This window comes from Thalassophryne amazonica, chromosome 15 (genome assembly GCF_902500255.1).
Source record: "Thalassophryne amazonica chromosome 15, fThaAma1.1, whole genome shotgun sequence".
Lineage (NCBI taxonomy): Eukaryota > Metazoa > Chordata > Actinopteri > Batrachoidiformes > Batrachoididae > Thalassophryne > Thalassophryne amazonica.
The window spans coordinates 12,527,904-12,544,991 of NC_047117.1; the positions used below are offsets into that span (position 1 = coordinate 12,527,904).

At 40.7% G+C, this 17,088-nt stretch overlaps 1 protein-coding gene across 2 annotated transcripts in view; it reads right to left on the reverse strand.

Moving 5' to 3' along the window:
* mad1l1 (mitotic arrest deficient 1 like 1) overlaps window positions 1-11,449 on the reverse strand; it is a 130,274-nt gene extending 118,825 nt beyond the window's left edge. The window contains exons 1-9 of one of the 2 annotated variants that reach the window (XM_034188279.1): window positions 11,334-11,449; window positions 7,383-7,536; window positions 7,151-7,291; window positions 5,121-5,300; window positions 4,922-5,046; window positions 4,749-4,830; window positions 1,822-1,952; window positions 697-811; window positions 320-381 (exon numbers count right to left, since the gene is read on the reverse strand). In XM_034188279.1, the coding sequence (XP_034044170.1) occupies window positions 320-381; window positions 697-811; window positions 1,822-1,952; window positions 4,749-4,830; window positions 4,922-5,046; window positions 5,121-5,300; window positions 7,151-7,291; window positions 7,383-7,526 (980 nt within the window). In that variant the 5' untranslated portion in view covers window positions 7,527-7,536; window positions 11,334-11,449. Of the gene's footprint in view, window positions 1-319; window positions 382-696; window positions 812-1,821; window positions 1,953-4,748; window positions 4,831-4,921; window positions 5,047-5,120; window positions 5,301-7,150; window positions 7,292-7,382; window positions 7,570-11,333 lie in introns of both variants that reach the window. The other variant, XM_034188278.1, reaches the window with a different exon arrangement.
* Window positions 11,450-17,088: the final 5,639 nt, after the last annotated feature.

A 17,088-nucleotide genomic window follows, 5' to 3' on the forward strand; every position in this document is an offset into this window, starting at 1 on the left:
AAATATGCACACATGCACGCTGGACACGGCTTACTTTTGATAGTCTGTCAGATCTGCGCCACTGCTCAGAAGAAAACATGCAATCATTCTCTCATTACCACTCTGACTGGGTGCGTTCAGACACTCAGCGCAGTAACAGCCACTGACGCATACCAAACACACACAAGTATAAAACAGATGTACAACCTGCAGTGCTCAGGTTCATTTAATTGACATGACCACAGCTCCCCCTGGTGGACTATTCCACCCTTCTAAATTTCACACAAAATTAAAAAAAATAATAATAATAATGCATGTGCCATCTGTACAAATGACTCACCTGATGTTGAGTCCAGTAGATTGCCCCAAGTTCTCCCATTGTTGGAGTTTCTCTACCAGCCTCTAAAGATTTAAGAAACAAGAACGCATTTGCCTTTTTACAAGAAATACATGATGCCAAATAAAAGTAAATGATGTCCTTGCATCAATACACAACCACAGATCCCAAATAAATGTGAGACATTTAGAAAGGAAAAAAGGGCAACTCTGAAAAACCACTTTATAGAAAAAAAGCAGTGCCTGTCACCACTTTGTCCACATTAACCTGAAACCTTTACTTTCCATTTGAAGTGAGCAAAACAACATTATTTCTTCCAACTTGCTATTTGATTCAGTGACAAATAGGGAGACTGTCCAAATACGGTCACAGCTACACACCTCTTTGTCCAATTCCACAGTAACCAGTTCCTCTTTAGTTTTCTCCATCCTCTCCAGTTTCCTCCGAAGGCCTTCGGCCTCTTCTTTCAACAAGTTGCAATTTTCCCTGTTCTCTCTGGAGAGTGAATGTAGACAGCAAAACACAAACTGAACTTTAAATCTGAGATAGGGTGACAATTATGAACCTTGGCTACATTCAAAATACCTCAATCCAGTGAAGCTACAACCTCTGGCAATAATTATGGAATCACCGGCCTCGGAGGATGTTCATTCAGTTGTTTAATTTTGTAGAATAAAAAGCAGATCACAGACATGACACAAAACTAAAGTCATTTCAAATGGCAACTTTCTGGCTTTAAGAAACACTATACAACTGAATGAACATCCTCCGAGGCCGGTGATTCCATAATTTTTGCCAGGGGTTGTATTTTCTCCAGAGTATAAACGACTTAGAAACATGGGTGACATATATGTAGACATTTTTCAGCCTTTATTACAGAGACAGTGAAAGAGAGACAGGAAACTGGGAATAATGACAGGGAGAGAACAATCAACAGCCTAACTTATTTCTCACGTGGCCTTTACAGGTTGTACAGTAAAAAGTTTAACATGTAAAACTACAGAGCAGTTTACATCAAAGAAGGTATTCTAATAATAATAATAATAATGTGAATATGTCGCATGCAAAGGCAAAAGCTCATTTAGGTTTCTTTTCATAAGAATGTAAATCTACATGTGCGTTTCAAATGATATAACTGTCATGGTGACATACTTCCATCCATCTGTTTCATATTAAGCATTACATCCACTAGAGGGCACTGTGCAGGCTTAAAAGTTTCTGACATCGAACATGGTGATGTTTATGAAGTTATAATATACAACAAAAGCATAGGCAGTGGTGCAGGCAGAGGCAGTCTGAGACCAAAAGGTTTTGCAATTGTTAAATGTCTTCAATGTGTCCTTTGATTGATGGACATATCTCACTTGAACTACTAGCTACAAGATTTCCAGCTTCCAAAGCACTGAACTATCAGTGAAAGCTTGTAGTGTGGAAATGATGTGAAATTTACTTAAAAAAAAAAGAAAAAGAAAGAAGCAAAACTTAAAATTAAGATGATACTGGACCTGAAGAAGGCATTGTCCTCACGTAAACGTTTCAGTTCCTTCTCTAGTTCTGGAACCCTGGCTACCTCTGACTTCATTGTCTTCACAATAGTCATATCCTGCTCCTGGAACTCAAGACACCTTTCCAACTCCTGCAACAAGAAGACAGAGAAATAAGTGCCAAGAGTGTGACTGTGTAAAACGTATTGCCAAATTATGCAGTGGTCTAACACTTGTATATGAAAACTGTTTGTCATTTAAGAATAAGCTATGACACAAAACAAAAAATGGAACAAACATCAAAGGTCAAAATGCCCCGCTTGTTTTCCTTCCAGAAAGATGTCAACAGCCCTGGTAACGCATATGGCTCCCTATTCATTCATCTGCCCTTCCCACAGTCTGCGGTTGTCGTCAAGGCCACTTCAGACTCTACGCATACACGGACAAAGACTGATATGAATCACCTGCACACATGGACGCACACTCCCCCCACCCCCTCGTGTTTCTGTACCCACCCCTCCCACCCCAGCCTCTGCACTTGCCACTCCTCCTTCCCCCTCCGGGAAGCCGCACGGCACCTGCAGCAGCTCCCACTATCCCCCCAAGCTCAGCTGCGCGGTATTTCTGCTGTGGCCTACACTCACTTTGCTTCAATTCAGATGACGGACTGTTTAGCGTACATAAACAATCAAATGTATATGTGCAGTTTTTTTAATTTTGATGTGTGCCATTATTATGTTCAACTAGTAATAATTGTGCATTAATTACTGTATTTTGCCTGAGGTAATTGGGTGTGAAGATGAATTGCCCTTGAAGTGATCAATCAAGTTGTCTGAAATCACACAGTAAGTGTAGAAATCAAATGACACTGAGTGTTACAACATGCACAGTTGTATCAGATTAATACTGGATTTCATCATATTTTTTGAAGTGGTCCAGCACCAGTGGTGGGCACTGATCAACTAATCCAATAACCGATAATTATCAAAGCTAATTTTTTTTTTTTTTTTTAGCGGATTAGCTTTTCAGAAGAGTTTTAAAATGATCATTATCCTCCGATAAATTTAGTTCTGATAACTTTCAGTCCGCTAACATTTTTTTTCTGGAAAAGTGAGCAAGTTTAACAGTCAAAAATGTTTGTAAACACTAAAATCAAGCATTTTAATCCCTGTTGTGTGTAGATCAGTGGTTGATGGCAGACTGGCTGTCGCTTGTTGATGACATTATCATTAATCGCAAGACACGACCCGCCAGTCATCACAGCGAGCATTGTGGGTAGTGTAGTTCAGGTTCACTTTGGACGTTACAATGTTACCGTCCGTTCAACACAAACAAAACGGACTAATTTTAACATTATTTTATTTTATTTCTTTGTGGCATGGGATAATTTAATTGCCAAGACTCGGTGGGAGAGAGGAGATCTCATGGCGCAGCTGCAGGGACTTTTATTTACCATTTACACACGGTTTTGGATAATCAGGACGCTTTATGTGGAATATTTTCTTCAGAATTTAATGAATCCCACTGAAACTAATAGGTAAGAATTTATATTTACTACGTGTCTTTTACTCCAATCAATGCATTAATGGACGTATTGCTTAAGCCACAGGGCTCAAAGTGTGTGAAAAAGCAGCAGCTTTTAGTTTGTAAATGACGGTGTATCTAATACCGAGATAAACTGTGACTTCTAATACTGTGTTTTACTGCTTTTGAAAGATGATGACAGTGTTTTGGGTTTTTTTTTTTTTTTTTTTTAATTCATTCATTTTTCGTGTGTTCTTTTTGTGTTTGCGATCCTTGAATTTACCCAGCAGTCCCTGCGGTGTTTAAAGTGAAACTGGTTTATCAGAAGCTGACATTGTAATCTGATGTGGCCACTTCTGAATAAAAGTTATCGGTGATCTGTAATAAAGATAATTTTTTTAGCAGTTTATCGGTTTAGCGTCATAAAAGGTAACTTTTCAGTTATCGGATTAATGGTTATCGAAGCTAACTTTTTGGTTAGCTGTGCCCACCACTGTCCAGCATACAATTTGATGATATAATCCTCCAGACCTGTAAAGAGTGCCATGCAGCGTGTGCAAAAACCAGAGCAGGCCTGCGTTATAACTAGTAAAACACCCCGGTAATGATACGACATATATGACAACATTATGAACCCCACAGAAATAAAAGCACTAGCAAAATATGTTAAAGTTCCCAATAAAATAAAGAAATTTTCAAACAACTTCAAAATGCGAGAAAAGTTAAAACCAAGACCATAATCTAATGACAGAATATCTAGATTCATCATGAAACACTCTCGGATACTCTCAAGTTTTCAAACGTGAGCTTTCGGGACTGGCATTTGTGAAAGTGAGACCAGGGCTCGACCTGTGCAATCACCTGGTGGAGTCCGGAACTGAAATATAAATCTACAATTTATCAGCCCTTCCCAGAACCAGTTTGAGACCACTGTCAAACTGGTCTTCATTCAACAAAGCAGGGGAGCTTGCAGTGTGAAAATTTGATTAAGTTTTGGCATTATGGCAATCAAAGTGCAGATCTACGTAGGATCAGTTGTGGCGACTGAGCAAAAACGGGAGCAACTACAAGAAAACCATTTATACAGTGACGGCTGTATTATGAGCTGAAACATTCTGGGTTTTACATCCAAAAAATGTCAACTAAATTCTGATGTGATATCGGTTTAGTAAAAACAGCAGAGCAAATATGAAACAAATTCATGAACACAAGTGCACTCACACGTTCAAATACACCCACATACTGCTAAATCAGGAGCAAGTGCTTATTCAACACACCATGTAAGACATTCAAGCATCTCTTTCATACAATTTAATGTTTCCAAAAATGTCATTTTGTGCTCAACAGTAATAGTAATGTGTATCCCATGCTGCTAAAACTCTCACAAAGGGACAAGCCTAAAGGGGAATACTTGTGTGTCTTACCTTAATCTTGATCATGTGTTCAGAACAGGCAGACTGGGTTGCTTGGAGACTCTGGCAAAGCTGGGACAGTTCCTGGTATTTCCTGATCATAACAATCAGAATTCATCACTGATTTTAAGCAGTGTAGTAATTTAAAGATCGACACAATCAGACTCAAGAGTGGGTTTATTTACTTGCGCTGCAGCTCCAGCTGATCCTGCTGTTCCTGGATTGTCAGATTTTGTGATGAAATGGTCGATTCCTGGTTCAGAATCTTCTGCTTCAGCTCTCTGAGCTCATCCTTCAAAACACTGATGGTCTGCATCCACCATCAAGATGTAATTAGGAAAAGAAAGATGTACAGAGTACTGCAGAAAATGTGTTCGTGTTTACCTGGTTAGCAGCATTTAGTTGTGTATCTCGCACCTCCAGTTTCTTGTTCAGACCTTCTATGTTCTTACGGAGTGCACGATTTGCATCCACCTGCTCCGTCACGCTCTTAAGTGCCTCCGTCTCACTTTCCTCCAACTTTCTGATTCGACCCAAGAGTTCCTGGTTACGATCCAACTCATGCTAGAGTAAAAAAAAAAAAAAAAAAAAAAAAAAAATTGAGAAAAAGAATTAGATCTGTGATAAAAGCATCAAATTTGGCACACATATTCTAAATTAACTAATGTTTATTTTCAGATATGCAACCATCCAGGAGCTGGCCTCTAATGAGCTACAGGGCTCGATAAAAAAAATTTACACAGGGGTCAAAATTTTAAAATGCTCCAATCATGTTGAAAACATTATTTGTCTGATCATAACAATTCCAAAAAGGTATAGTTTGGACTATCTAGGACTAATGTACTGGATTTATGAGGTAAAAACAAGAAAAATGGTGACAAAGATCAGTTTCAGTTTGTACAGGGGTCAAAAGTTAAAGTTGCTCCAATTTTAGTAAAAGTGATGCAAATTATTAGTTGAAATAAAAGGATTACAAAATGGAATAGTTTTGACTGTGCTGAATGCTTGGTCTCCAAAGTAAAGGTCAAACAAGTTCGACATCCACAGATAGTCCAATGCCCTCCAGAATTTTTTTTTTTAAATATTGCATTTTGGTGCATTCTTGACACACAATTCTTACTTAGAAAATCACTGTGTTCTCAGTTATATCTGAACAAGATATAACCCTAGAATGTGATTTTTTTTTCTAAGTAAAGTGTATCTTTGACTGCAAGAAAAGTTGTCTACAGTGTAGGGCTGAAAATGATTAATCGAGTAACTGAAATAATTCGATTACAAAAAATGTTCGAGGCAAATTCTTTGCCCCGAGGCTTCGTTTAACACTGTAGTACATACGCCAGGCCTGTATGTGGTGATGTAACGCTCCCACAAAAAACAGGTAGAAGACAGTAGAGCATGTGCATCATGTAAGAGCTAATCAATGTAGCAGCCGGCGCTACAAGTTTATAAAGCCGCACGCTGAGTAAAATAAAGCCTTTTAAGAGAAAGCGGGTCCGCGGTGATCAACTGAAATGGACTTACTGGGCATTTAAAGTGAAGCAGTGTGTTTGTATATTTTTTAAAAACACACGGTATGGTCCACTGGCAGCTCTCCACCTCCACAGATGAAGCAAAAGGACGTGCACTTTAAGAGAATCATGTTTAACTATTCAAAAAACGCCTTTATTCGGATTTGATAAGTTTTTATCAACAAGCTGCACAGCTGATTTATAGGTGCAGCTTTTGTAGAAACGCTGCACTCCACAGCCGTTTTTCACAGGCTGTGCTTGCCTTTACATGCAGCCTGTCTGTAGACTGAAATTTTCACAGACCTCCTGCGCTTATGGTTCGGGAAATCTCCAAAACTCTTAACGACGTGAAAACATAAATAATTACCCAGGAAAACAGAGAGAGGGAACACCCTAAACTTAAAAATCACGGCTTGTGTAACAAGTTTGTCCGTTTCGGTTTCACTCAGGAAATGGTGTTCAGAATATTGAGAAAAATCACCACACGGAACTTTTTGGTTTTCACCCGTTTCGTTAAAAAAATAAATAATGAAATAACAGAATATTAATTTTGAAAATGATCACCAGCACGGCTGTGTTACCTACGCAACAAACATCTCCTGGATGCACTGGTACACTTCATCAGTGATGTATCCTGGAGCCATTGAATGTTTTGGGTCTCACAACATCATACACCCCTGCCCAAGCAACCCAGCCAGGGTTGATCAGGCCCTGACTAGACGTCCCAGCAGCAGCCCACAGATCAGCACTAGTTACTACTATACTATTTATGGTAGTCATAACACAAATAACAATGATCAATCTACCATTAACAATATTATCAATTGAATGTCTAAATACAAAGATGCCTACCTATTTTTCAGTATTTCACATGCACACCACATGCAGATTTAGCATAAAATGTACCTCTAGGTCTAGTGCACTGTCAGAAGCGGCTTTCTCCAGCTCAACTCGCGCTCGCTTGTGACTTAACTCCATCTGCTGCTTCTCCTGATCCAGCTGGAGGTAACGATTCTTCGAATAAGCTCTCTCTGCTGCTTCCAAAAGCTGAAAGACAAGACAAGCCCGTCAGAGCAGAGTCATATGTCAAATGTGGCCTTTACTCAACTAAGTGTTGATGGAAACAGTTCCTGTGTACCTCCATGCTATGTTTGTACTGATTCTGCAGGTTTGCACCATGTGAAAAGTGCTCCGGCTGCCGCTGTAGTGGTTCAGGGCGGCTGATAAAGGAGTTGAAGGATTTCAACGTTGTTAATACGGTGGTGTCGTCTTCCAAATCCATCTTAACAGTGCTAAAATGATTAGTCAGTTAATCAGTCAAGAAACTGAAAATAAATATGATATTTTTTATGTAATGATTGCAAGGAGCAATGCTAAACTTCAATGGTTCCAGCTTCAAAAATGGTAAATGGACTGCATTTATATACCGCTTTTCCATCTGCATCAGATGCTCAAAGTGCTTTACAATAATGCCTCACATTCACCAATATGTGAGGCTGCTGCCATACAAGGTACTCACTACACACCGGGAGCAACTAGGGGATTAAGGACCTTGCCCAAGGGCCCTTAGTGTTTTTCCGGTCAGACTGGGATTTGAACCGAGGATCCTCTGGTCTCAAGTGCAACGCTTGACCACTAGACCATCACCTCCCCACCTTCTAAAACACAAGTCTCAAACGAGCGGCCAGAAGGGCAATTTAGCATTCAAAACAATTTAATTGCCCACCAATGTTTTTTTAGACTTTATTAATATAAATGGTCAATTTTTGAGCCACGTAGCAAAATATAGGTTCTATATTTTGCCACGTGGCTATTAGGAAATTGGTATATTTTTATGGAAAGCAGGTCTGATGGTTTTTTTGTCATTGTTGTTTAGTTTGCTTTTTTAATTGTTAGTGAATTTGTTTCTGTAAAACACCACAGATGTTTTCTCAACATGCCTAAAACATTTACTTGTGGGCAAGGCGTTGCTCACTCACACTCATCTTCAACCGCTTTTCCGGAATCAGGTCGCTGGGACAACAGCTCCAGCAGGGGACCCCAGACTTCCCTTTCCCGGGCCACACTGACCACCTCTGACTGTGGGATCCCGAGGCTTTCCCAGGCCAGTGTGGAGATATAATCTCTCCACCTAGTCCTGGGTCTTCCCCGGGGTCTCCTCCCAGATTGACGTGCCTGGAACAGGTAAGGATGCCCCCTGGGTGCCAGCATCCTTACCAGATGCCCAAACCACCTCAGTTGGCTCCTTTCAACGCAAAGGAGCAGTGGCTATACTCCGAGCTCCCCACGGATGACGAAGCTTCTCACTCTATCTGTAAGGGAGACACCAGCCACCCCCTAAAGAAGCCCATTTCGGCCACTGTGCTGTCTAAACATTTGATATAGTTATTAATGTGCATTTTCAAATTTGTTTACAGCTTCAACTAACAATCATTTTGTGTATTTTCTTTTAATATCCAAATTGTCTGATTTCAGCCTCTTAAATGTAAATATTTTATGGTGCATAATAGGTGCTTTACTCCCATCGGGGAAGTAAACTGAATATCATTAGGTTGTGGACAAAAGACATTTGAAGGCATCATCTTGGGCTCTGGAAAACACTGACCAACATTTTTTTATTACTTTTTTGAAATCAACAAGATAATCAAATGATTGATTGATTGTGAAAATACTCATTACACGTAGTTGTTAGTTATTTGTTTGTTTTTTCCCAAACTTTATTTACATTTCTTATTTTTACAAAAACTCTCGATGGGAGACATCAAATAAAAAAAAAAGAAAGTACAAGACTTTAAATGAGTTGAAGAATAATGGGGAAATAAGAAACAGAAGCTGCTCTCCCAAAGAGATGATCACTGTTTATGCTCTCTTCGGTGTTTGCACATGCACAGTGCGAGAAACATTTGTAGCGCTGCTTCAACAGCGCGGAACCCTCATGACGGCTGACCAGAATATCAATCAGGTTTGATTTTCATCTGACCATACGAGTGCCGATGAGGAGGTGGTCGTGAGATGTTAAACGCAGCTCGTTACTCCATGTATACTGCACGATGCAGGATGCATGATTAAGCTGAAACTCAGCGCGATCCAAAAAAAATTCACGCACGAGTGAAAAATCGGCTGAAAAAGGGCCAAAACTCGCACAGTGTAAGCCCAGTTTAAGGAGTGGCAAACTTGGGTGGTGGTCCCCATATTTAAAAAAGGGGAGCATGTGTGCCAACTACAGGGGCATCACACTACTCAGCCTCCCTGGTAAAGTCTACTGCAGGGTACTGGAAAGGAGGGTTCCACTGATAGTTGAACCTCAGATTGAAGAGGAACAATGCGGGTTCCGTCCTGGAAGCTGAACAACTGACCAGCTCTTCACACTCACAAGGATCATGGAGGGGGCCTGGGAGTATGCCCATCCAGTCTACATGTGTTTTGTGGACTTGGTGAAGGTGTATGAGATATTGTGGGAGGTCCTGTGGGAGTATGGAGTGAGGGGGACCCTTCTCAGGACCATCAGATCTCTGTACTTATAAAGTGAGTTTGAGTTCTCAGCAGTAAGTCAGACTCTTTTCCGGTGGGGGTTGGCCTCCGCCAGGGCTGTACCTTGTCACCAGTCTTGTTTGTAATATTCATGAACAGGATATCGAGGCGTAGTCGGGGGTAGGAAGGTCTTCAGTTTGCTGGGCTGAGGGTCTCATCACTGCTTTTTGCAGATGATGTGGTCCTGCTGGCTTCATCGGCCTGTGACCTCCAGTACTCACTGGATCGGTTCACAGCCAAGAGTGAAGCGGCTGGAATGAGGATCTCTAAATCTGAGGCCATGGTTCTCAGCAGGAAACTGATGCATTGCCAACTCCAGATAGGGAATGAGGTCTTGCCCCAAGTGAAGGAGTTCAAGTAACTCAGGCTGTTATTCACAAGTGAGGGGACAGTGGAGTGTGAAACTGTCCGAGAATCAGCGCAGCAGGGGCAGGATTGCATTCGCTCTACCGTACTGTTGTGATTAAAAGGGAGCTGAGCCAAAAAGCAAAGCTCGAGATCTACCTGTCAATCTTAGTTTCTACTCTCACCTATGGTCACGAGAGCTGCATCATCACCGAAAAAAAAAAACTAGATCACAGGTACAAGCAACCTAAATGTGTTTCTCGGGGGGGGGGGTTCTGGGGGCTCTCCCTTAGAGATAGGGTGAGACACTCGGTCATTCATGAGGAGCTCGGACTAGAGCTGCTGCTCCTTCACGTTGAAAGGAGCCAGCTGTGGTGGTTCAGGCACCTCAGCTGGGAGGAGACCCTGGGGAAGACGCAGGACTAGGTGGAGAGATTATATCTCCACAATAGCCTGGGGATGCCTTGGTATCCCTCAGTCAGAGGTGGTTAATGTGGTCCGGGAAAAGGAAGTTTGGGGTCTCCTACTAGAGCTGTTGCCCCCAAGCCCTGATGTGTGGTCAGTGTGTGGTGTCAAGGTGCTTTTCGAGACCAGCCTGGCAACAACAACACGAGGTCACCCCTACACGTTACAGGTACAACCAGCAACAGGTCCACGAAAGCACTTCTTTGCCACCCGAGTCATCACCATCTGGAACAAGCTATCTTGCCACACAGTAACAGCTGAAAACATCAACACCTTCAAGTCAAGACTACACGCTGAACTCAAAAATCAAGATATTTACTACAACTACCCGTTCTAAATTTCTTCGGACCACACAATACTATACACAATATACAAGCAACAGAAATCTACATCAAGCCGTCCTACCTTAACCTCAGATGGTCTTAATACCCATCAGGTATCTATGGACTATGCTGAAGGTATGATTAAGCACATGAATTAAATGCGCTACCGATGTGTGACAATCTTCGTCATTTTGATAGCAGAAAACAAATATTATCTTCTTTATTAACCACGACAGACACCAGATTTTGACTCAGTTAATTCAAGTAACCTAGCAGTTAACATTCTTAATAAGAACACGCACAAGTAATGAATCCAACTCACCAGATTATTTCATGCTAATTAAGATAGCAGCTAATGACCACGAGAAGTGCGGCTATCATTTAACTGAGGTCATTCAGTGTTGGTGGGAAGCACAAACCCTCACCTCAGAGCCGCTTTGTTTATGACAAAGAAACAAATCCACTGAAGTTATTAGTTACGCATGCTCTTTTTGCTAGTCAAAGACGTGCAGACTCACACAAACAAATCCCTCCAGTTCAGCTCGAACCTGTTCGCCAACTCTCGCGAGAATAAAAGTTATAGACTGCTGTCGCTTGGGGGCGCTGTTTCAGAGGTAGTTAAAAGTTCTGACTCATTTCATTCACGCATTCATGCGTTCACTGTTCACTCACTCCCTTTTACAGGGCCCATGCTTGTCCAGGGATACAGGGATTATATGTTTACACGGACACCGGCAGTATTTGTTCTTTTGGTTGGATAGATTAATTGTTTTCTTGCAGACAGATATGGACAAAACAGAAAACGATGACAACCATCATCTGTGTGATCATTAAACTCATAAATCACAGTTACAGCCTGGGAAAGAGTAACAACTTAATAAACAGGAGAAAACAATAGAAAAATCATCCTCTGTGTGATCCTCTCATTGCATTCACATAAATCATAATTCCCGTCTTAGAAAGACGAGCATAGTTTATTAAACAATAGAAATCAATGAAACCCATCATCTATATCCAAGTTAAACTCATATAAATCATAATTGCTGTCACCAACACCACTGTGATATAAAGCACAATTACCTTAAATAATGTACCTGTAGTTGCGTAATTCTTCCCACAGGGGGCAGCACTGCTACAGAGTATTTTTGGGCCACATTTTGCACAAACTGGTAAAATTGAGGATGATGAGCTGGGCACAAATACAGCCTACTCACAGAATTCAAACTTTACTTTTGGCCTACTGTGGAGCACTTTTGTTTTCTCTTTTGTATTATATTAAAATAGACATGCTATTATCATTTTTGTACTAAATGTGGTTAACAATGAGGAGAGATAATCCAGAGTCCGCCATCAGACCATATTTCCTGCTCAGAAATGGTTGTGCAATAAAGAAGCAGGTTTTTGGAGCATTCGCTGGTCATGCACCTTGATCCATCCACTACACAACGGAACTACCTTCAGTTCTGGATGACAAGCACCCAATTTGACAACCAATCCACATATACAGTGCTGTGAAAAAGTTAGTGCCCCCTTGCGCTTTTTTACATGTTTGAATTTTTTTATGACATCAAACAACAACAACAACAACAAAAAACAAAACGAAATTCAGGCTTTTTTATATTCAAATTTCTAAAATTATGCTCTTTAAACTGACAGTGAAAACTAGTCTGTACATCATGAATTAGTAAGTAATAAAAACCTAAAAGCAACATGATTATGTGAATAAGTAAGTGCACCCTTTAGTATGGCATGTAAACCATCATGTTGTATTTTCTGACTTGCAGTGCTGTGTTAAGTAGGATGTGTGTTCATTCCCAGTTACAGTTGACAACTTCCTCTGTAAATAGAATGTAGCATTACTGTTGCCCGTTTTGCTCAGTTTACAGTAGGTTTATGTTGATGATCTTCTCAAGTTAAGCGGTAAATGGAACAGACATGGGGTCAAATACTTTGCATTGTATTTAAATACAAATACAAATACTTTAGATTTTCAAATTACAAATACAAATACTTGGTACTTTTTCAAATACAAATACAAATACTTTATATTTTGAGTATTTCAAATACAAATACAAATACTTTCTATGAACTATAAACAACAAATCAACACAAAAACTGATAAACCGGTGACAATTTATTGTGAAAATAGCATGACCAAATACTATTGATAAGTAAAGGATTGAATGTTTTATCACAAATTCACTATTATAATATCACAGGCAATAATCAAACTATCACAATATATATTCTGTTTCCATCAATATTGCATCCTTTTGTATCCACCATATCACAAAACAATAATAAAATGTCATATCTTCTCGTCTCAGCATATTGTATTATTGTATCTCAATCATAATAATGCGGAGCTTATAGTTTTCTGGTGTGTCTCAACACGGTGTCACTGTGCAAGTCATAAAACACATTTTGGAAGCTGTCGCCGCAGATCATCGTATTATAAAGGCCAGAGGCCAGAGGCACAAAAAAAACGTGGCGTGCGTCCGTCTCCATGCCAACGTTCAGATGTATCAAAAGTAAAATGACAGTGGAAATGTGTGGTGCACCACGCAAAAATCCTGACTGGCATACATATGTTTCTACAGCTGTTGGTTCACTGCTGACACGTAGAGGTGATGCTGGGACACTGTTAATAATGTGCAAACAAGAAGTCATCAGGGTGATGTGCACATCAGAGACACACTGATATGACATATTGCTATAAAGGCACCATCACATGATGCATTTGTTTTTATTAACAGAAAACATTTTCATTCTGTCAATGTTCAAATCATGTGATGCGCAAATGCGCATCAGGCTAGAGGCTGGCACTGTGCACGATGGATGGCTGCTTGGTGGTTAAATAGTTCATTCATGTAATTGTTCCGAACGAAAACCAGCGCGGGCTCATTTGGGCATGTGCGCATTCAAATATGTTTTTTGCTATTACTATTAATGTGTTTTCTTTTTTCTTGATCGTGAAACTGAAGAACTTCTTAACAGGCCCCCGATTGTCACCCTGTGTTGTGTATTTGTTAATAAATGCATGTGTAATGTTGTGTAGAATGTCACACGCTGTCAGCCGCCGCGCACCTAATATTTTTTTACTTGTTTTTGCACACTGCCTCTAAAAGTGTTTTAATTTTTACAAATGACAACACAGAGACAATGCTGGATGTCATCAAGCACACTACACTCCACACTTACAGAACCAGTGTTGCCAACTGAACGGTGCCCCTAAAAATTGGCCCCCCGATGATTCATGGATTAACACCTCGTTTCTGCTTCAAACTTCACACCAGTCATCATCTATCTCAGCAACAGACATCTGAAGCTTTTGTATAACAATCATTTCCACATAAATTCAGTGGCTAAACAAGCTGCTAGCTGATGCGTTCACTGCGTGTCGGATATTTCAAAGCATCACATAATTTCACCTCGTTTCTGCTTAAAACTGACTTTAGAATGATTTAAGAGGTTTTACCTGTTATGTGTCGACGCGGATTGAGGAGCGAACCTGCGTCAGACAGAACCCAGCGCTAAAAATAACCAGAAAGCGGTTCCAACAACAAAAACAATTTATTTTTCACCTGTGCCTAAATAAAATGTACAAAACCAAAACCAACGTCCTTCTGGAGGAGTGACTGCTGGCCCGCTCTCCAGCGCCCGCAAGGAGAGAAGTCCGGCGCACCTGGACCCACTACCACCAGACAAACACCCCCCAGGTGGACACGACAAACTGACTCTCTGTGAAGCAAAGAAGATGTGAGGTAAGTCAGCAGTTACAACAATGTCTTTCAAAAGACACACGCTATCAGCAACACATTCAGGTCTGTACTTTTTATCTTTATGCAAATGAGCAGCTTCTCACAACAAGTGGAGGATCACTTATCCTGCACGCCACAGCAGTGAGAAGCAAACTGCACAATTCTCATCACAATTCAAGTATACTGTGTAACAAAACACCAAGTTACTATCAACAATTAGTCAAATACTTAATTACCTTTAATGTGTGCTGACAGCATGTGTCCTCACCCTTCCTTGCTTCACGGCTCGATGTGTCAAACCCAGGTGCGGTCCTCAGCGTCTCACAAACGAACATCACAAGGTAGAGTTCCCGGCAGTTCTGCTTGAATCACACATGCCTTAAAAGCAGAACGCCATCCAATTATCTGCTTCAGCTGAAAGTCTTTAAGGTTGCATGTGAGCACCAGTCACAGGTGCTTCACATGATGTTGATGAGGGTGAGGATTCTTCAGCCAGCACCTTCTCCACAGACAAATCAGTTTCCATGCCACCTGAAGAGCAAAGAAAAGAAAAGAACACCAAAACATCCAGCCACACCCCCCAACACACAACATTACCTTTATCATCTGATGGTTAATAATCACATTAATCCATTTGATTGCTTTGGGTGAAGAGAGTCCATCTCAGACATGCTGCTGTGGTCCAAAATGACACATGCGCAGATGCAAAAGGCGGAATGATTTTTAGGGGCGGACCATTCTGTCTGCAACATCAGCAAAGAACACAACCAAACTATTTAAATCCATTTGCATATTTAAATAGGGGTGTCGAAAGGGAGGAGCTTGGTGCATGTGCATGTGCATGTGTGCTCATTTCCATGTTGATTGGGAAGTACAAACGGAACGTGCTTGGATCCATGCGTACACACACTTTGATACAGTTGAATATTTTTGTGCTTACACCAGTTTCTGGGTTTTGGTGTACGCCATGCTTCGGTAGGAAATCCACGCGTCTTTGTATGTGAGGCCCCTGGAGATGGAACAGACCTGGTCTCATATGTTCCATGTGGAAGAAGCAAACACATTCATATCTTGGGCATTAGCTGGCAGCTTTATCCACAGAGGTTTAGCTGCAGTGGAATCAGCTTTAATCACCACACTAAACACTCAGAAAGCCGAAATGTGAGGAGTCAGAGATGTCGCCTTTGCTGACCAATACTGCATAAAAGTGCCAAAATCAGGGCAGTGTGGCTGAGCGGCAGAACGGGTTGTTTAAGGGTTGCGGTGAGATTTGAGAGGGAGAGAATGGAGGGGTGTGAATTTATCTGAAAAGGTCAGGGTGATGACAAGAAGAGCTCCCATTCTCTCCATCACTGTCTTCTTTTTCCTCCATTCCTTCACTCTCAAGAGGATTCTGTTTCTTCAGTCCGCTGCGCCCTCACACATTTCTCGCCTCTTCTCTCCTTTTCTTAAACCCTTCCTATCTCCCACTCTTACAGACTCACACTTTTTTCTCTCTGTCCTTCTTTATCTGTCATCGTCTGACTCTCTCTCTTACAGGTATTGTTCCGCTCTCTTCCGTGCATCCTCCAGAGGTTCATCCGAATGCATCCGAATCTGCAAAATGATGCACATGCACAGAGCACACACATTCAGATGCACAGACACGCACGTTTCATCAGTAGTAAATCAGCAGAAGTGCCTGCAGATGTGCCCTCGAATGCCATCTGTTGTGAGAAATGTAAGAAAACAGTTTGCAGAAAGAAATCATCTTAAAACTGAGTAGCTTTAATGCCCGCAGACATAAACATGTAAACATGATCATAAAAGGAGCAATTGAGGTTGTGATTGCTTTTCCCCTTCCTGGCTGCACAATGAGGATGACAGCTACAGTAACACAAATACTGCTTTTCTGCTCGCCTCATTGAGATGAATCATTCGACTTGGATCATTTCATCCAGATTGGTAGACATTAGTGAGGGGAGACACTCTCTTTTGTTTCCAGGGGATATAGGAGAAGCACCATTCTGCAAAAGTAAATAATTCTTGAATTCAGCTGCCATGATGCTCTAATTTTGTACAATTTTCATGGCAGCAGGCTTAATATTACTCCATGTAGAAGTCTTTTAAAAAACAAAATGTGACTCTTTACATTCTGTTAAAGGGGAATGTTTCAGTTTTTCAATAGGCTCTATTTTTAGATTTTTTTTTTTTTCATCCTTTTAGACAGTGCAAAAATGAAATTAGCCGGTGGTTTAGAACTCAAATATTGTCACAGGCTACACTCACAGAAATATTTAACTCTAACTTTTAAGATTTATGTAATTTTATTACATGACACACAGTATTTATTTAAAATACATAAAGAATATTGTTTGAATTGCATAATAATTATGTTACCTATGCCATTTATCTTGTATAGGTAACATAAACAATACAC